Source organism: Rattus norvegicus, chromosome 18 (genome assembly GCF_036323735.1).
Source record: "Rattus norvegicus strain BN/NHsdMcwi chromosome 18, GRCr8, whole genome shotgun sequence".
Lineage (NCBI taxonomy): Eukaryota > Metazoa > Chordata > Mammalia > Rodentia > Muridae > Rattus > Rattus norvegicus.
In genome coordinates, this window is record NC_086036.1 from 69722884 (window position 1) to 69745622 (window position 22739).

Consider the following 22739-nt stretch of genomic DNA (forward strand, 5'->3'; position numbering starts at 1 on the left):
TCAGTTCAGTTTATAGAACTCTATCTGCCAGAGACCGGGGCCATAAAAGACTCCTGTGTCGTGGGCCACGGCACATTGGAAGCTGAGGATGAGCCCAGTGCGTCCATCTGTAACCTGCATTCACCCCCTGTTGGAAGCAATATGACCTCCACTTTCTCACTAAGCACACTTACATAGGCCCGTGGGAGGTGACAGGGGCACATTCGAGAAGACCTTCCCAAGGACGTTCACTTGCTGCAGGTGGCCCTGACATTAATCCAGGCAGCTGAGGAGCATGGAGCCTGCCCTTTAGTCACCTGACGGGGGCGGGCAGTATTAATGGGCTCCAGCTCTGGCCCGCTTTTCTCTCCATGGCGCCCTCTGTCAGGTCAGTCCAGACGCACGAGGTCTTCCTTTAACAGTGGGTTTTTCTGAGGGGCTGCCCTTTGCCTTTTGTAGCTTCCGTGGCACTTCCCCCTTGTGATTGACAGGGACTTTAGGCCATCTTCAGTCCTCTCCTGGTGGGTTTTCAGGGGCAAGGTGAGTATTGGCTTTGCCTGCTGACCATGTGGTACTAGAAAATCAGACAAACACTCGATGAATGAACTGTGCATGAAGGAAAACGCGGGCAAGTGTTCTGCCCTCGCCCTTTTCCTCTGTTTAGGAGTAAAAATCTTTGACGAGGCTTGGCACAGCTTTTCCTGAAAGAAGAGGAGACGCAGGAAACCTGAGTCCCTCCTTTCAGACACGTTTTGGGTTGGACACTGCACTCTCAAGGAGGAAGCACTTCCTGTCAGTGCTGAACTAAAGAGAAGCCATTTTTTTTTAAAAAAAAAAAAGATTTACTTTTTTATTATATATAAGTACAGTGTAGCTGTCCTCAGACACACCAGAAGAGGGCATCAGATCTCATTACAGATGGTTGTGAGCCACCATGTGGTTGTTGGGGTTTGAACTCAGAACCTCTGGAAGAGCAGTCAGTGCTTTTAACCACCGAGGTGTCTCTCCAGCCCAAGAAAAGCCCCTTTGAAGGGTCGTTTGTCTCCTGATTTCACAAGTCTAAATGGAAAGTGAGCATCCTACAATCGATTTGCTTTGCTTTTTTTTTTTTTTTTTCCTTCAGTAACAGCAGGAGAAAAAATTACTTTCGGGGCTGGTACCACCTGTGTGTCTCCGACGAAATGAAAATGTCAGTGGAGAATAAAAATAGAGCCATCAAATAATTAAGCAATTACAGTGTGCTATTTTTTTTAAGGACAGCATGTTATCTGCATGTCAGTATGTGACAATCAAGATTTTAGAGAGGCTTCTCTAATTCCCAGAATCCTACCGGTGGCCTTGGGTTCCCTTGGGACACTGTGTCTCGATAAAGAGTCTTTAGAGGTTGGCACACAGTGTGCTGGGAACCCTCTGGGGTACTACTCATACCCATGCCCTTGTGACCACTGAATTCAGGTGACGGGGTGAGCATCTGCGGGTATCTGCAGGCTTCCAGTGATGGCTTTAGTTTCAGCCCTGATTCCCCTTGTGGCTTTAAGCAGGCGAAGGAGCAGTGCAGATAAGGTTTCCCATTTGGCAACAGAGAGGACTTTATACTCTATCAAATATATTTAAATGCGGATTATTAATAGGGTAGCGGCTGGGGCTGGAGGCATGGCACAGTGGAGGAGGGCTCCTTGATCATGCGCAGAAACACCGCTCTTGTGTCTAAGTCCATATGGGCGGCGGGGGGTGTAAACTTCGTTTCCTGTCTGCAATCTGCAGTCACACTGCCCAGCACACGCCTCTCTCCACTGGCTTCCTCTGCCCCCCCCCCAGCATAATCCTGTTCAGTTTGGGGTCAGTTATAGCACTCATCTTCAGTACCTGGATGATGCCTTTAAAATCTACCCCTATTCTTGCAGATTTCACTGAAAAGATTGAAGCCAGTTTGGAAGATCTGAACTTGCAAATCCACAGGAGTCACGTAGTTCCTTTATTCCTGTGTCTGCTCCTCAGTTCAGGCAAATGGAGAGACATCGCTCTGCTCCCCAGAGGAACCCTCACAACCATACCATCCATAAGTTCCTTTAAATCTTCCTGTGCTTTTTCTGTCCTTACCCTCTTGAAATTGCAAAGGTCGACCGTGGTCCTCTCAGAGCCCAGTCCAAAGAGGGTTTTATTTGATCTTCACTTTTCTTTACCCATCTACTTAGCTCCTAATGGATTTTCTAAACTGGCACTTTGCATGACAGCATCCTGACTGGGGGTCCAAAGTAACATTAGCTTGCCTGTTGAGGAACTCCTGCTCCTAACTATAAAACTGAGGATACCCTTGGTTTTGGTGTCCAAATTAAATGGGATAGTTACAACTAATGTAACTGTGGCATGAGAAAGTATTCATGAATGCTACCTGTTAACATAACAGGCTCTGAAAGGAGAAACGACTCTGAGGGAGACTCCGAAAGGCCAAAGTAGCAAAAGCCTTGTTATTCAGTTTTTTTTCTTTGTTTGTATTTATTGATTTCATGTGTGTGGGTACACTATAAATGTCTTCAAGAGGGCATCGGATTCCATTACAGATGGTTGTGAGCCACCATGTGGTTGCTGGGATTTGAACTCAGGACCTCTGGAAGAGCAGTCAGTGCTCTTAACCGCTGAGCCGTCTCTCCAGTTTTTAACTAATGCATTAAGTTGCTCAGCGTTTGAATCGCTCCTTTCCGGATATACAGCACGTGTTGAACTGGAACCGGTGTTAGCAGTTAAAATACTTGTTAGTGCGACAGTCAGTCACAATGGGCTGCTTGGCATAGGGACAAAGTACAGTTCTTAGATTAAACGCTGAGTTTAGATTAAATGCTGCTCTCTAACAGGATTATGTGGGGGAGAGGAGGCCAGAGCCCTGGAAGCCTTGACTGGAATGATGGCGCCATCTACTGGCACCACGGGGAAATGACGCCGGGCAGCGCGTGTCTTGGCAAGGGTGAAGTCCTCAGAATTGTCGTTCTTTCTGGAGAAAGTGTGCAAGAGTCCGGACTGGAGGAATTAGTAAGGGGCAGGAACAGCAAGCAGCAGGCAGGAGACACCTCGGCAGTCTGGAGCGCAAAGGCGCAGCATCTTGGGCGGAGGAAGGACAACCTTGTGGGTGTCATTGGAGGGCAGTTCCCTCCCCCACCTCACCACCTCGTACTGGCGGATCCTCCCTCTCTTTGATTTGTCTCGCTTTCCTATGCTCTGCTGGCTCCAAATTCCGAGAGGACCTTCTGGCTTCTCTTTTTGTAGGTAAGGAAACCAGGGCTGGGAAAATCTCGCTGACTCACCACATTTGGAGGCCAATCCCGAATCGGTGGAACAACGCGCCTCCCGAGAGACCCAGGACTAGCCTCCAGCCCCGAAACAGCGGTTCTTCACGTGACAGTCACCCCAGGAGCCAGGTAAGGGGACGAGAGGCTGGGCAGCCCGGACTGAGCAGAAGTGCAGGTGCCCGGTTCCCACATCCAGCCTGGAATGTGCTCTGACCACCGGCATTTGGAGGGAATTGAATCCCAAGAATTTTGCTATCTTGTGATGTTTCCTTTGGAAGATGGGACAGGGCAACAACTGACCTGGAAGCCATTTGTTACTTTTTTTTTTTCTATTAGTAAACTGTATCAAAAGGTCAGTCAGGGGCTGGAGAGATGGCTCAGCGGTTAAGAGCACCCCACTGCTCTTCCAGAGGTCCTGAGTTCAAATCCCAGCAACCACATGGTGGCTCACAACCATCTGTAAAAAAAAAAAAAAAAAAAGAGTCCGCTCGCTTGGTCAGCACCCAGGGAGTTGTCTAGTAGTTTTCAGGGCCCATGAAAAGCGCGTACAGACTGGACCTAGCTATGACCCCCCAGTACCTGAGGGAGGGTGGGGCAGAAGGACCGCAAGTCCCAGGGCAGTTTAGACCTTAAAAAGGTTTTTTTGCTTTTGTTTGCGGTTTTTGTTTTTGTTTGTTTGTTTTTGTTTTTTCCGGAGCTGGGGACCGAACCCAGGGCCTTGCGCTTGCTAGGCAAGCGCTCTACCGCTGAGCTAAATCCCCAACCCCGCGTTTTGTTTTTAAGAAGAAAAAACAAACCGAGTGGCGGGTTCAGAATTTTGGATTCCGTTGGTGTTTGTCTTTGGCTGCGTTATTATCTTAAACTCCAGGATTTTTTTTTCTCTAAAAGGAAGATAAAGAAAACTACCTGTTTCATTAAGAAAATGTGAGATTAAGTGAAATATGATAAAAAGTTCTTTTATTTGAGCTGCGGGGCTGGATTTACTTAATAAAGAGGTTAGTTAAAGTAGAAACTCAGGAAAGTTAGCATTTCCCAACTTCTCCTGAAGTTCAACTACTACTAATTCAGGACATGGCCTTTTCTTTGAATTTTAATCTACTAGTTGGCTTTTTGAGTCGTTTCCTCGTTGCAAACCACACGTGTAATGTCATGTTTTTAGTTTTGGTTTGTTTTACTCTAGCAAGCATGTAGAGGCACTTGCGAAGCTACCTGCCACCTCGTTTTGAAACCATGATTTTCCTCAAACATTCTCCGTCCGCACACCTAATATTTGAGCGGCCGTTTCCCATTGTAAAGTCCTTTCAGCTTCTAACTTTGCTTTCAGAGAAATGACGTCCTTTCGCTGTACAGATGTTTGATCCCCCGAGGGGCAAGTAGCCTAATTAACTCCGCAGTTGCAGTAACCGGGTGCAGCTGTGAATGGCTTCTTGAGAAGCGTGCTCCCACTGTAGAGCAGGGGAAGTGTGAGTAACCACTGCTGTGGGTGACAGTGTTTGCACAGGGCCCAGAGAATCACAGCCCAAGTTAAACAGGGGACAGCAACCGCAGCTCTTCCTGCCCCGAGTTTAAAACTGAATGCCTGACCCGGTGCCTCATGTACTGCTGTTAGCTATCCATGTTATTACGAAAGCTAATGAGGTCAGAGTTCAAAGGGTAGTTTGTAATCTAGCCACTTTTTTTTCCCTCTTCCGTCTACAGATGAGGAAAACTACAACTGTTTGTAATCTGGGTCTCTATAATACGCCTCGTGGCTTCATTACGTGGAGGGATGGTTGTGAGCTAATATTTGAGTCTGAGGGACTTATGTTTGTGAAGGCATCTGGGTGTTAAAACACAGCTTAAAAAGCCTCCAGTACCCCGACCTGTGGCTTTTTTCTAGGACCAGGTAGAACCGTGACATGCTGATGGCCTTGGGGACAGTAAAAACCTTGAGCTGGGGCACAGGTCCAGAGGTGGAGAGATGAATTAAGCAGTGTGTAAAGGGAGCAAACAAGGGTCTGTCAGACTTCTTGCCTTCAGCTTGAGGTGAAACTTCAGGACTCTCCTCCTCCTCCTCCTCTTCTTCCTCCTCTTCTTCTTCCTCCTCCTCTTCTTCTTCCTCCTCCTCCTCCTCCTTCTCTTCCTCCTCCGCCTCAGCCCCTTAGCCTGGGTCTCATTAAGCACACTAGGAAAGCCTACTTCTAACAGGAAATGGCTGTTCAGAGCCAAGTGACCAGGACTCGGTGTTCTGAATTCGTCCGTAGTTGGTTTGCCGTGCTCCTCCCAGTCAGCCTGTGTTGTCACAGGTGGAGAAGATTCTTCAGCTTTGATAGGATGGGTGGAAGGGTCACAGCTGTTGGAAGGAAGCTGGAGGTGTTGAGGGCCTGTGCAGGGCGGGAGCTGCTAATACTAGAGACTGTTGTGATCCTTTAACTCCAAGTTTCCTTTCCTTATCTACTTATTTTTATTTTTCGAGGAAAGGTCTTTCTTCTAAAGCCTACAGCTCTTGGGGACAGCGCCACCCTTCTGCTTTTGCTCCCTGAAAGCTTCGAGTGCGCCTGGGCCCCACCATGGCCGCGCTTGCTTGTTCTTATTCTTTTGATTTGTTTCTACTTCCTTTTATATTGAGATAGAGTCTCTCCATGTAGCCCAGGTTGGTGCCTTAGAGCTCATTATGTAGCCCAGGCTGTCCTCCCGCCTCTGCTTCCTGAATGCCAGGATTGCAGGTGTTGTTTTTGCTTTTCTGTTTTTTTGAAAGGAAATTTTTAAAAAAATATATTATTTATTGAATGTATATGAGTGAACTGTAGCTGTCCTCAGACGCAGCAGAAGAGGGCATCGGATCCCATTACAGATGGTTGTGAGCCACCATGTGGTTGCTGGGAATTGAACTCAGGACCTCTGGAAGAGCAGTCAGCGCTCTTAACCACTGAGCCATCGCTCTAGCCCTGAAAGGAAATTTTAATAATGGCATTCTGGTTGGATGTGACGGCTCATACCAGTAATCCCAGCACCAAGGAAACTGAGGCAGGGGAATGTCAGGTTTGAAGCAGGCTTGTGCTACATAGACATAGGCCAGTGGTAGATACTTGTCTAGCGTGTGCAAAGCCTTGCCCGTGGTCTCCAGTCCTGGAGGAAAAACAGCATCCGAGAAGTCAGGATCTCTGCGTGCTAGGATCAGGCTTTACCACTGGCGCTCATCTGATCTCCACAGTTATCTTCATTCACGTCTGTTGCTAAGAACAGAGCACCAGAAACTGAATAAGTCACAGAGAGGTTTGGACTCGCAGTTTAGGTCCAAAGGTAAAGGACCCCATCGGTGGGTGGTTTTCTTGCTGACAGAGTCCTGAAGTGTTGTAGAACATCCCCTGGTGAGAGTTCAGTCCAACCGAGCTGGACTGTACAACAGACTCATGTTTGTGGTAGCATTAACCTTTTGGCCCTTTAATCACATGAGTGGATGAGTCTACAGTGAGGGCAGAGCCTGAGCTGGTTCTTACAGGTTCTGCCTTAGTCGTTTGTCGTGAGCATTCAACTTCAGTGTGAGTCTGGAAGGGTTACACCGAATCCAAGCCACAGCAACTGTGAACTTTGATGTACTCCGCAAACACATGCTGAAATTTTTTATTTATAAATACCAACTTTCTCCTCTCTCAAACAGGCTTCTTCTGTGACTTCTGGCCTCTTTCCTAAGGGACGGCCTCAGCTCCATGGGGTGTGCCAATCTTGGGGTTAATTTCTAGTTCAGAGACGCCTATACACCAGTATGTGTGTTTAGCCATACCAAAAGTCTTATACAAAAAGTGTAACATTCAGGCCCTTGGCTCCCTGAGATTCTGGTCCAGCGATTGTGCAGTGGACTTGGAGTCTGACAAGTCCTAGGGGGTGCTCACATTGAAGGCTCCCTTAGTAATGTGGAAAACACGTCCGAGTTTGCATTTATGGTTAAGATAAGCTCCGGAAGGCAGCCTGTCAGCTGACAAGAGATAACAGCCTGGGTCTTGTGAGGGGTAGCAGAGACCTGGAGAAGTTTGGCTAGAATAAACTGTCAGGTAGAGAAGGGGCCCATGTGAGAGTCTCTAATCACAGGTGCAGTGTCTTCTTGGAGAAGCCACTCAAAGTCCCTTCATTTTTGCCCTGATTTGTGGAATGTTCTATGGCTTTGAATTCTAGCCCTGCCTAATAGAACCAGGCTTGCTGCTTGGTGTCCGAAGCTAGGGGAAGCTCCCCTAGCTGGCTAGCATCCTTTTGTGGCTTTGTTAATCTTGCAGAAGAAGTTGAGCCTAGGAAACAAGGAACAGCTTGTTTTCTTGCCCAATGAAGAGTAGCTCCAGGCATGACTAACTTTGCCAAGGAACACAGCCGCCAACTGCCTTACAATGAGGCACATGGCCCTCCTCAGTGAGCAGGCTCCAGCCTATCAGACTTGTGCTTCTTAAAGCAACAGGAGCTGTCCTCAGGGGATCTGTCAAACTCTAATCCAGAGAGTTCCACCCAAGAAGTAGCAGGTTCTATTTGAACATCAAGTGACCCGAAGGAAGCCCCGGAAGCAACCACACACTTTCTTTCGTTGCAAATGTTTTCTGTTTTGCCTCAGTGTGAGTTTATAAGTCCTTTATCCTGGAGGGGACTGCCTTTCAATGCTGTGGTTTCTTTCTTGTATTAAGGTGGTTCTCAAGTGTGGTCCCGAGGCCAACTGTAGCTCGGTGCCTCCCGGGAAGTACTGGAAATACAGGTTACTTGGTTGCCCGCCTGTTCCAATGTGCAGAATCAGAAACTCTGAGGATAAGGCCTGGAGTGTGTGTTTCAATATGCTCGCCCCGGTGGTTCTGACGCATGCTCAAGTATGAGAACCACTGGACAACCTGAAATCCCATGGGGGTGCCTCCAGTTCAACAGAGGGGCTTTCAGTCAGTCAGGCGACTGATGCAAAGAGAGACTGACTACTGTGTGTGTGTGTGTGTGTGTGTGTGTGTGTGTGTGTGTGTATGTGTGTGTGTGTATGCAAGAGGAGGCCAGAAATTGGCATTAAGTGTCTTCCTCAGCTGCTCTCTATTTTTTTGAGACACTTTTTTAAAAAAGGATTTATTTATCTATATGCGTACACTGTAGCTGTCTTCAGACACACCAGAAGAGGGCATTAGATTCCATTACTCCAATTACAGATAGCTGTGAGCCACCATGCGGTTGCTGGGAATTGAACTCAGGACCTCTGGAAGAGCAGTCTACACTCTTAACCACTGAGCCAGCCCTCCGGCCTGAGACACCTTTTTTTTTTTTTAACTGAACCTGGAACTCACCAATTTGGTTAACCTGTTGGCTAGCGATCCTCTTCTCTCTGCCTCCCACCGCTGGGATCACAGGGCTGTTCTGCCATGCCTGGCTTTTTCATGGGGGCTGGAATGGGACTCTGGTTCTCGTCTTATACAGCAAGCACCCTTTACCGACTGAGCCATCTCCTTAGCCCCATTTTTTTGTTGTTTGGTTTTAGTTCCCATCACAGGGGTGCAGGGACATCTGCTGACCAGTGAGAAAGGAGAAATAGGGTCCAGGGGCTAGAGAGTAATGAGGCGTTTTTGTTCATTTAACAGTTTTTTTTTTTTTGACAAGTTCATGAATAAACACAGCATCTATTTCACTTCTTCCCTCCCTCCAACTCTTGCCCACTCTCCTCCCAAACTCATACTGTCTTTTTTGTTATATGTGTGTGTATATATGTGTGTGTGTGTGTGTGTGTGTATTGTGTGTACATGCACACACACACACACACACACACACACACACACACACACACGCACGCGCGCACAACCTACTGAATCCATTTAGCATGTTCATGTATATGTGTCTGGGGCTGACAACTTGGGTTGGACAACCCATTGAGAATACATCTCTGGAGGAAATGGCTTCTCTCTTTGCTGCAATCGGGCACCTCCCCGTAAGTACAAGATGAATTTTCATGACTTCCTAGGGCCATCTGACCTCGAAAATGTGCTCAAAAACAAAGATGACAGAGAAGACAAATCCCCACCCACCTCTACGCCCCACCGAATCAGCTGCTCTGATGCGTGGCTGCCTAAGAGGGCTGGAATCTGTCAGGTGGGGATATTTTCCAATTGGCTCTGGGCTCCTTGACTTCAGGAAACTCCTCAGACCCAAGCAAACCAGGACAGGTGTCTGGTCACTGGTTCAGTGACTGGCTATTTGTGTGGCCAACTTTTAAAAAAAATGGTTGATGCCAAGGCCACTTCCAGAGATGTCAACAACCTTGACCTGGGGCAGCCAGGGCATTGGGTTTTAGAAATGCTGTAGGTGATTCTGACATCTCCAGGGATGAGAACCACCTGCAGACACTTGTGGGACAATTCTGTTAAACTGCAGAATGCTCAGAGGCCATAGCCACTAAGGAAGCACCATCCATGCCTCACACCGTATTCAAACAGGTAGCTCATAACGCACGCCTGGAGCCGAGGGTGGCGGTGCATAGCTCTGATTCTGGCACTCAGAATGCAGAGACAGGAGGATTGCTGGGAGTGTGAGGTCAGCTGCTGCTCCCCTCAGTCTGTCTCGCTGAGCTTTCTGACCTTGACCTGCGACTCCTAGCTCCTCAGCAAGGTGGAAGGCTCCCACCATCTTTGCCGTCTTCCCCAGTAGGGTGCATTCTGCACAGTGACCAGCAAGGCTGACTGACAGACACCTCAGAGGACCATCTGGGGTCATCTCATGACGTATTGTCCCACTCTTTCCTTTCCTTTTAGTTTCATGGAACAAATGCAGAGAATCCCGAACCAGCCCCTCCCCACCCCTGCTTCTCAGTCCAAGAAGAGGAGGACACCACTGTCATCTTTCTTTTCCAAGGTCAGACATGAGGTCCCTTCCCAGTCGCCACTGTGTAAGGTGTGAGCCTGCTATCTCTGTAGTTAGAACTGCTCTGCCCCGGGTCCTTCCGGAAGCCGTGTGATGACAGTTTTTGTCAGCAGGGATAGAGGATGCCTGTGGGAAGATGAGAAGTTTGCTGCTAACTCAAAAATTAGAAAAACACAACACAACAAGAACGGTGACAAGTGCTCAGAAATAGCAATGACACTGGAGAGTTACAATGTCTCATGCCCAGTGCTGAGCCGACGGCCACATCTGAACCCTGCATCTGGACCTGCTTCCTAAAAATCGGAGCTAGCTTTTGTCTTTGATTCCCATTCTCTCTCTCTCTCTCTCTCTCTCTCTCTCTCTCTCTCTCTCGCTCTCGCTCTCGCTCTCGCTCTCGCTCTCTCTCTCCCCCCCCATGTGTCTTTGCGTGTGCATGTGAGTGCGGGTGTGTGTTTGTGTCCATTCCAATGTGAACACAGGTGCTCTCAAGTCATGATGCACACACAGAAGTCAGAAGACGACCTTTGATGTCTGTCTTACCTCCTACCTCCTTTGAGACAGGGGTTCTCTTCTCTTGGGATGCCCTCTTGCTACTCCCATCTTGTCACCAGGTAACTAGGATTATAGATAAGTGCTATTGTGCCTGTCTTTACGTGGGCCTTAAACTTAGGTCCCCATGGGTGCGTGGGAAGTGCTTTACCCACCGAGCCCTGTGCCCTTGGTGGGACCCTTCATCATCTGGGGTCTGACTCGGATGCAGGTTGCCTTTGTTCTGTGTCCTGAGGAACAGCAGGGCCTTGGCATTGGAGCCCATCGCTCACCAGGGAGGCAGCTAATCTGCTCAGCGGAGAGGTGGCCTACATATTGATCTAGTTTGGTTTTGGAAGTGTAGGATTTTGCATAAAAGCACAGTACTTCCCCATTGTGTTATTTCTTCTTCTTCTTCTTCTTCTTCTTCTTCTTCTTCTTCTTCTTCTTCTTCTTCTTCTTCTTCTTCTTCTTCTTCTTCTTCTTCTTCTTCTCCTTCTTCTTCTTCTTCTTCTTCTTCTTCCTCCTCCTCCTCCTCCTCCTCCTCTTCCTCTTCCTCCTCCTCCTCCCCCCTCCTCCTCCTCCCCCCCTCCTCCTCCCCCTCCTCCTCCTCCTCCTGCTCCTCCTCCTCCTTCTCTTCTTCTTCATTGCTCATGCACAAATTCAAAAGTTGGAGCAAACTTCCAAAGTCCTGAAATGTTTGTAGCCGTGTAATTGATATTTGTTGAGATGTTGCAATTGACTCACATGTTTGTGAAGGGTTGAGGAAGGTGACCTCCGAGAAAGGTCTCTTAGAATTTGTCCCACTGTCGGATGGGGATGCAGGAACACTGGCCCGACGGCAGACGTATCGAGAGAGAATTGGAAGAGAGGAGCTGGATAAAGCAGGTATCGTACAAACGTTTTATTCAGCTACGAGTACAGCAGAGGAATGAGGATGGCTCAGAAGAGGAAGAGAGGCTGGGGAACTCTTCAGATAGGAGAAATTCCAGCACAGCATACACTGAGTCTCAAGGACAGTCCCCTTTCCTCTTAGCATTTGTTGCACAGTTCACTGCCACGTCTCTCTCTCCAGAATCACCAACCCACACAGCACCAGCCCTGTATTGTTTTCTGCATCTGCTTCTCCACTATGTAGACAAACAGATTTGCCAACAGAAGTAAGTCATCTTGAAAGGTTGGGGTATAGCTTAGTGATAAGGTGAGGGCTTAGTATGCAAAGCCAGGCTTTAATGACCTCTCTCTCTCTCTCTCTCTCTCTCTCTCTCTCTCTCTCTCTCCCACACACACACACATGTACACACACACATGCATGCACACACACACATACACACACAGAAGTGAGAGTGATTGGGATTGAGTTCAGCATATGACTTTGAACCCTTTTGAACTGACATTCACTCTCTTTTTCCCCCTCTCATGTGTTCACTCTCTCTTCCACTCTCCCGTGTGTGTGTGTGTGTGTGTGTGTGTGTGTGTGTGTGTGCACCCCCGATGTCAACATCAGGTGTCTTCCTTGGTTACCTTGTACCCTAACTGGACTGGAGTTCATTAATTCTACTAGGCTATATGGTCAGTGAACTTTTCAGTCTTTCCTTCCTTCCTTCCTTTCTTCCTTCCTTCCTTCCTTCCTTCCTTCCTTCGTCTTCCCAGTGCTGAGATTTGATTTCCCAGTGATGCTGCTTACTGTGAGTGCTGAGGATTTGAACTCAGGTCTTCATGCTTGGCGAACAAGCACGTTAGCAACTGAGTCATCTCACCAGCCTCTGAATTAACACACTTTTGACCACCCAGGTCTCTTGGAAACTGAGGTTGCAGAAGCGGGAACCTTTGAAGAATCTGTTTTTCGTCTTGGCAGAAAGAGCCCGGGGTCCTAATCCTAGAAAGCGCCATCTAGCAATGAGAGGCCTGGGTATCTTGGCCCATGAAGCTCCTGACAAGGTAGGGGAGGTGGGATTCAGATAGCCTTCCCAAGACTCTAAGCGTGGAGTCCACACAGCTTGGGCACTCACTCCATGGACGCTGATGCTAACAAGCCACATGAACCATGAAACAGCAGTGTCAGTGCTCAGGGGCTGGGTCTAGAACTGCATCAGTTGCTCACATCTGGCAAGGCTGCAAACTGCTTTCACCAGACTGTGCCTCCCAGAAACCCAGAGGTCTTTTCCAAGAAAGACTCTTTGTAGAACGGGCTCTTCCAATGGTAGGACTGAGGTTTCTCCTTCCTTGCTGTCTGTCTGCTGGGGGCTATCCCTCCACCCCCATCCGGGTTCCCAGGATCCACACTCTCAAAACATGATAACTTGTTTCTTCAAGGTATCTCTCACTCCTGTCTGCTCTACTGGAGTCTTATATAATGTAGCTTAGCAACCAGGAGAGACATCTGGTTACTTCTGTTGCATCCGGCTAGAAGCAAGACATTGTTTCTTCTTACACAGGAGAGGAACAAATCCTGTGAGGGCGAGACTCAGTCAAGGTCATCACTTGGGCTGGCGCCTCAGCTCTGTCAGCCTTGGGAAACAGATACAGTAGCACTGACTCAGGCGGATATCACTCTGAGAGTTTAAACAATCTTCTCATAATTCTTCTTTCATGAGAGACATTTTTCATGCCCCTTTCTTAGTGCCTGTGCACATTGATGCCATCTTGTGCCCTCACCATTAAAAAGACACCTAGCACTCTGAAGGTCCCTGGAATAGTCTTACTCTTGCTCTCCCTCTGCTCTTGAAGAATCTCCCATCTCCATTGTCCAGAGGCCTCATTCTTATTTGTCCTTTCTGTTCTTCTAAGATCAAGCTGGGCTCATGGCCTGGATTACTAGAAGCATTTATATTTGGCTGAGTTGGTGGAAGATTCAGAAGAAAGTGTGTGTATATGTATTATGCATTTATGTTTTAGTATATTATGCATATATATAATAAATTTTATTACATATTATACATATGAATGGCACGAACAGAGAGAACTGCTGTGAGGAGGAGGGGGTCAGCATAAGTAGTAGTGGGGGAAGGGATAATAGGGGGTAATTGGGGGATGAATATGAGGGAAAGACAATGATATATATGTCAATAAGACATAGAAGGCAACTTGGACTACTGGAAGATTAAGAGTGAAGGAATGTGAGTATGTGTACATGTGCGTGTATGTGTTTGTGTGTACATGTGTGCATATGTGTTCATGTATATGTATATGTGTGATTCTAAAACTCTTCTAACCTTGCTAGCAGGTGAGAAAGTATAAGAAAGTTATGCTTGACCTGCTGGTACACGGGCTGTATGATCCTGTGAGTTCCGAAGTCATTCATGAGAGTGTGAAGACGCTGACTATCATGTTGGGCAAGATCCAGGGCCAACGGCTGGGCTCCTTCTTCATAGACATCACCCTTCAGACCCGGACCCTATTGGATGATGTAAGTGAGAAGGGGCTGTGACATAGTCCTGGATTAGAATGAGAACCTCTGGGCCGGGGAGATGGCTCAGTGGTTAAGAGCGCTGACTGTTCTTCCAGAGGTCCTGAGTTCAAAGCCCAGCAACCACATAGTGGCTTGCAACCATCTGTAATGAGATCTGATGCCCTCTTCTGGTGTGTCTGAAGACAGCTACAGTGTACTTATATATAATAAATAAATCTTTAAAAAATGCTAGCTCGAAAGAAAGGAAGAAAGAAAGGAAGAAGGAAAGAAAGAGAGAGAGAGAGAGAGAGAGAGAGAGAGAGAGAGAGAGAGAGAGAGAGAAAGAGAGAAATAAGAACTTCAAGCATGCCTTTAACCCCAAGCAGCAGAGGCAGGCTGAGCTCTATGATTTAGAGGTTTGCCTGGTGAGCTCCAGGACAGACAGGATTATATAAAAAGGCACAGAAACAAAAAGAAATGAGACCCATGGGTAGTGTTTCTCAGAAACAAGGACTATATTAGTCAGTAATTTATGAATACATTTTATTGAGAAGAGTTATGGGATAGGGGTTTTGGAGAGAATAGAAGATATATAGAATCCTGCCACTCTCCCTCGAGAAGTTCTCATTTCAATAGGAAAATGAATATATACATATATTCATTACTAGTATAGATACATTATATATACTATATACGTATACATACATATATGTATGTATTAGTGATAATGATGGTGGTAGTGGTGCTGATGCTGACCTGTACTTGGTATTCTCTTCTCCATAACAAGTTAGCATTTAGTGAGTCCTTCCTGTGTGTTGTTCACAACACCACACAATTGCCATGGATACATATGCAGTTGTGACAATAACCCCTTTCTGTAGGTTCTGCAATGATCCTTATTCAAAACGAGGAGACTGGGGAAAGATTAGGGCCTGCCCTCAGTTCACAGAGCCGCAATGCATCCTGAAAGCTACCATCTGACTGTGGCCCCTGCACTGTTAGCGGTAAGATAAAATGGGCCAACTGAGAAGCGCAACATTGTCTCAAAGTGAGGAGTCTTCTGTAACTGACTTGCTAACTGACAGTCAGCCTGCCAGTGCTATTCTCTGCCTTTATCAAAGGCAGCAGCTGTCAGACACACCTCAGACCTTTATTTATACCCAGAGCAATCTCTGCTGTCCCTCTCTTCCTAATTCCCTGTGTTGACACATAGTGTCTCCTCAAGCAAAAGGGAGAGACACTGAGTTTACAGAGTTTAGATTTCCCATCAGAGCTGCAGGCTCTCTTGTCAGGGGCCCTCCTTCCTCCACAGGGACAGATGTTAATATTTCATTGGAGATGGCATGGGATAGCCTGGGACTCAATATGTATAAACTTAACTTTTACACATTGTTGTCGTCAAGGCTTACTGCTTATTCTGCTAACTTGGGCCTAGTCCTAGAAGCTTCTAACCTCTGTGCAGTCTAATCTAGGCCTAGAGTGTTTTCGGTCTCTGAAATTCACAGCTGAATAGGCTCACCCTTTCACTCTGAGCTCTGGCTGGTTCACCTCAGCTGTTCTGGTTCAAACTCTGACTGACTGAATGTGGTTTTTCTCAGCCTCCTACTGAATTCCTCTGACCAGCCTCAGACCGACTTGGGAAATATCTTCTTACCTTCTGTCTCCTTCACATTCTCTGGCTTGTTCTGTCTTCACCTGTGTCTAGCTCATTCTCTCTCCGCAACTTGTCTCTCCATGAATGTTCTAGAAAAACTGCTCCCTTCCTCCTTCCTCTGTGTTGCTCTCTTAAGTAGCTTCCCGTTCCTCTCTCTTCTAGTGAGAGTTGGGCATATCCTATTCTGTTAAATCTTTCTCTGATTTGTGACTTTGTCTCCCACTCAATTAGACATCACTTTCAAACATGGCTGCTTCCGTCCACAAAGTAATTTTTCCCTCATTGTTTGGGATTGAAGGTGTATCCTAAGGGCATGTCTGTAGTTTAGCTAGAGGGATTGAAGATCTGTGCTAAGGACCAAGCCATACCACAACTAGAAACAAGTGTAAACAGCCAGAATACAGCAAATACAGAGGCGAATGCCAGCAGCAAACCACTGAACTGAGAATGGGACCCCCGTTGAAGGAATCAGAGAAAGAACTGGAAGAGCTTGAAGGAGCTCGAGACCCCTTATGAACAACAATGCCAAGCAACCAGATCTTCCAGGGACTAAGCCACTACCTAAAGACTATACATGGACTGACCCTGGACTCTGACCTCATAGGTAACAATGAATATTCTAGTAAGATCACCAGTGGAAGGGGAAGCCCTTGGTCCTACTAAGACTGAACCCCCAGTGAACGTGATTGTTGGGGGGAGGGTGGCAATGGGGGGAGGATGGGGAGGGGAACACCCATAAAGAAGGGGAGGGGGAGGGATTAAGGGGATGTTTGCCCGGAAACTGGGAAAGGGAATAACACTCGAAATGTAAACAAGAAATACTCAAGTTAATAAAAAAAAAAAAAAAAGAAACAAGTGTAAATATCCTGTAACAAATATGTAGCCCAGGCTGGCCTTGACCTCATGCTCATCCTCTTGCCTCAGGTCCTCAGTACTGAATTACAGGCATGATAAAGTACCCTTGCCTATGTGTTTGCTGTTGAATGCAAATCTATCTTGTTTGAGAAGTGGTAGGAAGATGTTTATACCCTAGGATGTCAGCACAAATCTTAAGGACATATCCTTAAATACCTCTGGTACCACCTGAACTTCAGTTGAATTTTACTCAACTGCTTTGTAGATCCAGTTGCCTGTCATTTTTGTTTTTAGCACAATCCTTGGCTATGTAGAAAAGGAAATCACCACCACCACTACCACCACCACCACTACCACCACCACCACCACCATCACCATCACCACCACCATCACTACCACCATTGCCTGATGGCAGAATTTATGTGAGAGGTATACTCTGAACATGGCCAGCTTCAAGCCACGTTTGTTGGGACATGGGCCCCCAGTAGATGTTATTCACACTCTCGGGGGACAGTACCTAGCTTACGCATTTCTGCATGGAAGCCTCAGGGGAGGGTTTAGCTGGAACACATCTCACTAAATTTCAATTACATCGATTTAAACATGAATACACACTGAACGGGGCAATGCACCGAATGCCACCCCCAGGCAATTTACATGGGTCGCTTATGCTAAAATAGATTTTGACTATTTTGAAAAACCATCAGTGCTGTCTCATTCTGGATGAGTCTTTGTGACCCAGTTCTAGATGCTCCTTTTCTTTTGGAGAGGCCCACCCCCAGCCCTGTTCTCTTTGGTTTCCCTGGACAGGACCGAAAAGTGCTGATATAAAAAACAATCTGTGTACCAAGGTCAGGAGACCAGGTTGGCTTCCTTGGTGTGTCTGAAGGCAGAAATACAGACCGAATCATTTAGGTAGAAGACAAGAGGGTGACGGGGCTCTCAGTGAAGAGCTAAGAGATGAGAGAAGGGGCAGGGAGAGCTGCGAGAGTGTTGGGGGGAGGGGAGACACGGGATCTTTGTTTCCTCGATCAGTAGGAGAAGCTCAGACAGGAGGGAGAAGAGAGGTGGTGAATATGATGGGGGGTGAGGAAGAGGAGGGAGTGAGAGGGAGACAGGAGGAAGATAGAAAGGAAGAGAGGGAGAGAGACAGAGGAAGTGGGAGGGGGAGGGAAAGGAAAGGAGATAAAGAACTGAGAAATGAAAGCAGGAAATCTTTAGGAGATGGCAGGAAGCAGCTCCCAGACAGATGGAAAGGAAAGCCAGGGCGCTAAGGCCAGCAGTGTCTGTCCATTGAATAAGGAGACACAGGACCTTGGCAATGACGTCTACCCTTTAATGTACAACTCACGATGGCTGTGGTCCACTCTGATGGCGATCCAATGATGGAGACCTGGCTCTGTGTTCTTGTTGATGAAAACCCACAGGAGGATGACAGCGTGCGCTACTCAGCCTTTGTCCTCTTTGGGCAGTTGGCTGCATTTGCTGGGCGGAAATGGAAGAAGTTCTTCACCCACCAGGTCAACCAGACCCAAGATTCCCTCCTAAGCCATTTGCAGGACGAAAGCCCTCAGGTTGCCAAGGTGAGACTGGCATGCTTGTCTCACTTTGTGAGATCTCTGCTGTCCCTAGAGAGGGTGGTGGCAGCTTCGCTAAGTGGAGAAGCCATGTTCTGGGGTTCCTGTCACTTAGAATGGCCATCCATGCAGAGTTGGGCAAAGAGGCCTCTAATGTACAATCTCCCTCGCTTGCTCTTTGACCTGACTCTGCTTTAACCCAACTCCTGTCAATGTTAGATGGATAGGGAAGGCCAGGTTTCCAAAGGATCATGGGGCTGAGTGGGTGCTTCAAAACACTGGGTACGAAGAGTGCTACCAAACCACTTTGGGAGTGGGGCCTGGGGAGGGAGGTGATGTAATTTCTAGAAGGGGCTGTGACATGGCAAAGCTGCGCCCTCTGCCTGTGCCACAGACCAAGTCATGGCCGTTTCATGAGCAGAAGAACTCCTTTTAGACTCATTCGCAAATGACCTGAGGATTACTTTCCCAGCCTCAGCAGCCCTGACTGAAGATGGGCTGCATTCCTTTTGGATTGCCTGCCCGGCCTGGGGGGGGGGTTCTAGAATTTTCTAATAGTTTAGGCCATTGGACAGCCATGTTATTGATTTCCCCCAGGCTTGCACAATGGCTGTTCAAGCCTGTGTTCCATACCTGAAACCCAGAAAGGAGCAGAGTTTCCAAAGTGAAGAAGACCAGAAGAACCGCAGGCTTTCCCAGCAACTGGTGGGTGAGCCAGGGCAGGAGAGAATTCTCCTGGGAGGGGGGGGGTCCCTCACCTCCAGGCCCTGCAACAGCAGAAGTGGCCCAGTGCAGCAGAAAGTTACCTCCCACTACCCCCTCAAGTAGCCAGCATTGCAATTGCAAGATGCAAATGGCAGGCTGCCTAGAAGATGATCCCCAATATTGTTGTTGGCTCAGTTTGGGTCATTGCTGTTTCCACTCCTGCCTCTGCTCCCAGTATCCTGCATGGCAACCTCCCTCACACGTACTTTCCTAATTTCTAATTTCAGAGCCACTACCATCCAGAGATCCTGCTGTTCTTCTATGCCAATAAAATCCTGTAGGTCCAGAGCAGCAGAGAAAGCCCACGGGAGTGCCCTGCCCCGGCATGGAATTTCCCATCTGTCTCATAGGATACCTCTTTGACTCTCGAGTGATTGTAAGAGAAAAGAGGATGTCAGAGAGCAACTGAAAAAAAAATCACCCTGGAGTGCACGCAAAGTAAAATTCTATGCAAGTGTGTGCACATACATGCACATGACTGTGGAGGTCAGAGGACGACCTCACTGCTGTTCCTAAGGCGTCATCCATCTTTCCACTGAAACAGGATCTTTGACTGGCCTGGGGCTTGCAGGAGCTTAGACTAGGCTTGATAGCTAGTGAGCCAGCTCTGGGGTTATAACCACAGTCCATCGAACCAACCGTTTTTGACTGTGCCAAATTCAGGCCCTTATACCTACTTGTGCTGACTAAGCCGTCTCCCCAGCCCAGTAGATGCACACTTCCTTAAAACATTTAACATGCATGATGTCCCAATCCCTCCTTTCTCACTCCCTCTCTGCCAGGTGACACACATTTATAATATGTAACTTCTGAGGCTTGGGGGAACAATTGTTACCTTAAACATTTTTAAACTGTATTTGTTTTTGATAGTTTGCTATTTGCTACGGACCAGGAGACCAAGGAGCTGGCTTACAATGTGTCTTTAATTTCGGATGATCTTAAAATGTCATGGTCTTAAAATCGTCTTTAAAAAGAACAACAAGGAAAAGAAATATTGTTGAAAATCCACTGAATGATGATAAGTTACAGAATAAAAACAGTAACATTTACTGAGAATGCTTACAACTTATTTCGGTACTGTGGTGGTTTGGATGAGCGACCCTGCAGGCTTACGTATTTGAATGCTTGGTCCCTTCTTAGTGGAAGTGTTTAGGAGGGGTTAGAGGGTGTGTATATCACTGGAGATGGAATTTGAGACTTCAGAAGCCCAAGCAAGGCCCTGTCTGTCTGTCTGTCTGTCTGTCTGTCCGTCTCTTATTTTGCCTGCCTACTGTCTACAGATCAAGACGTAAAGCTCTCAGTTACTACTCTAGCACCATGCCTGTCTACTCCTACCATGATGATAATGAACTGGCCTTCTAAAACTCTAAGCCAGCCCCAATTAAACGCTTCCTTTTATAAGAGTTGCCTGGGTCATGGTGTCTCTTTGGAGCAATAGAATAGTAAGATTGGCACTAGTAACTTTTTGAAAATAACATTAATGCAACGACTGTATGTGACAGGTGCTATTGTTTATTTACTGGGAGTCATGGTGTGTGTGGAGGTCAGGTGACAACTTGAGGGGGTCAGTTCTCCCTTTCCACCATGTGGGTTCCAGGGATCTAACTCGGGTTGTCAAACCTGGCAGCAAGCACCTTTACATACTGAGCCATCCTGCTGGCCCCAGGGATAGTTTTCACTTCATGGATGAGAACACAGAGAAAATCAAGTAACTCACCCAAGATAAATAGTAGAACTAGAACTTAAATCCATGGGATCTGAGTTCTGGAATTGAAGCTCAATAATTCTACCTGTGGAAGAATTCCCCATGGTGAAAAATGTGACAAATAAAACTATGGGCACCACAAGCTGCTTCTGCTTTCCTATTCAACCAAGGTAACTTTTTTTCTCCTCTGCACACACTAAGCCCATACATTTAGAGTTCATTTCTAAAGTTCACTATACATCCATTCCAAGTCTACATTGAAGTACTCGAACTCAGTCTATACTCTTAACAATTTCTTGACTAATGCACCGATGACCTGTTGTCACTTGAAGGGCCTCAGCGCTGGTAAAGAGTTGCATCCATGTGCAACAATGTGCCATGTAATGTGCACTCTTCAAGTCCTAGGTATTTGGGAGGATGAAGTGGAAAGGTCTCTTGAGGCATGAGTTCAAGACTAGCCTGGGTAACATATTAAGTCTCCTTCTTTTTTCCAAGAACAAATTTCTTAGTCCCTCCTTCCCACCAGCCTGCTCAGCCCCAGGCTTTTCCTCACGGCAGTTCGGAAACCCTCACTGTGCTCCATCACTCCTGGGACACTGCGTTCTGTTTAGGAACTGGAAAAATCAACAAGAACAGAGAACACAAGAGGTTATCAAAACATGGAGGGATCTGAAGAGCCCTTCTGAGAACTGAGAGACTCTGTCGCCAAGAAATGAAGCGATGACGGTGTTTGGAGTGTCCTGGGAGAGAAAGAATGTGGGCAGAGATGGCAGAAGTGATAGAAGGTACATAAAACAGTGGGGCTTTCTCCTTCCGAGCCTGTAGCTGGCGACAGCAGGCGTTCCAAACAGTGGCCTACACTGAACAGCAGGTGCCATGGCTCTTTCTTTCTCCAGATGCTGGCTTGCTAACGCTAGATTGCCAGACAGGTTTAGAGTCTGGTTCAGAGTTGTTCAGTGATCAGCAAGTGGCATGAGAAACTGAATATCTATGACGTTCAGAGACAGTGGAGACGGGACAGGGCCTGTGCGACTGCACGATGTGCAGTAGAGAAGACATTGTGGCTAACATCCCTGGGTTGATATTTGATGTTGCATTTCTATGGTAACCCAATGAATCCCGCTCCTCACAGCCATGCCCTGTGTGGACTCACTGCCCTCCAATGTAGGTTCCTATTGTGACATGCTTTGCCCGTCAGAATGTGGTGACAGTGTGTTGTGCCCACTCTGCAGTCCCTGACACCTTCCTTTTCCACTCTGGCAGGAGGCCAGCCTCTGCATAAATCTAATCACCACACACAAAGCTGAAAGACTGAGATCACCTTGGAGGAGAGAAGGAACCCAGCCCACAGCAGTGTCTGAGGTCCAGAGCAGGACCCTAGCTGAATGGTCCACACGGACCCCAGTTCTCCTAGCTCTCTTGACTGACACCGCAGGGAGACAAGGAGCTGTCTCCACAGGGCTCATGCATGTTGTGGAATGTAGGAGGAATGGAATGGCTGACAGGTCCAGTCTTTCACTTTGGGGATAGTTTGTCACAGAGCAATAGTGCCAAGAAAGTCTCCCCGTCATTCATTTTGCTCTTTTGTTTGTTCTGGAACCCTCAGTGTCAGAGGTGCTCAGAAAATAAATGCTGGTCAGAGAGGGAAACATCATCTGGACCATGGTTCTTCTCTAAGGGACGTTTTGACAAAAGCGGGCCCACATTCCCTTTCTTATGAGGCTACTCCAGATTATCTTTACTCTCCTGTATCTAGAACATTCCCTTGCTCACAAGATACCTGTGATGGTTAGTCAAACGGACTGGATTAGGGACGGCTTAGAAAATATGCCACTGTGACTGTGGAGCATTTCCAGAGGGGTCAGGGGCCCTGTCCCATGGACTGAGATCCCTGACAGAACAAAGTGGGGCAAAGGAGGAAGCCAATCAGGTATGCACGTTTATCTCTTTGTCTCCTCAGCTATACACTCATACTGACAATGTGATGTGGGCTTCACTCGGGCACCAAGTGGGCCCACCCCATCTCAGACAGAACCTTCTGAAACGTTTCCTCCATTCAGTTGTTTCTCTCAAGCATTTTGTCCCAGCAGTGAGACACATGACTAACACGAAGACTATTAACTTGAGCGCCAACCCAAAGGCTTTGACCTTTCTTCTG

At 47.4% G+C, this 22739-nt stretch overlaps 1 protein-coding gene across 1 annotated transcript; it reads left to right on the forward strand.

Annotated features, from left to right (window-relative positions):
* Window positions 1-880: 880 nt before the first annotated feature.
* On the forward strand, window positions 881-19932 carry Mro (maestro). Its single transcript, XM_063277666.1, is given in 9 exon segments — window positions 881-3159; window positions 3162-3338; window positions 3340-3392; window positions 9998-10097; window positions 12429-12575; window positions 13861-14043; window positions 17962-18117; window positions 18709-18816; window positions 19104-19932. Coding segments are annotated over 9 exon segments (1323 nt in total). The 5' UTR covers window positions 881-2814; the 3' UTR covers window positions 19158-19932.
* Window positions 19933-22739: the final 2807 nt, after the last annotated feature.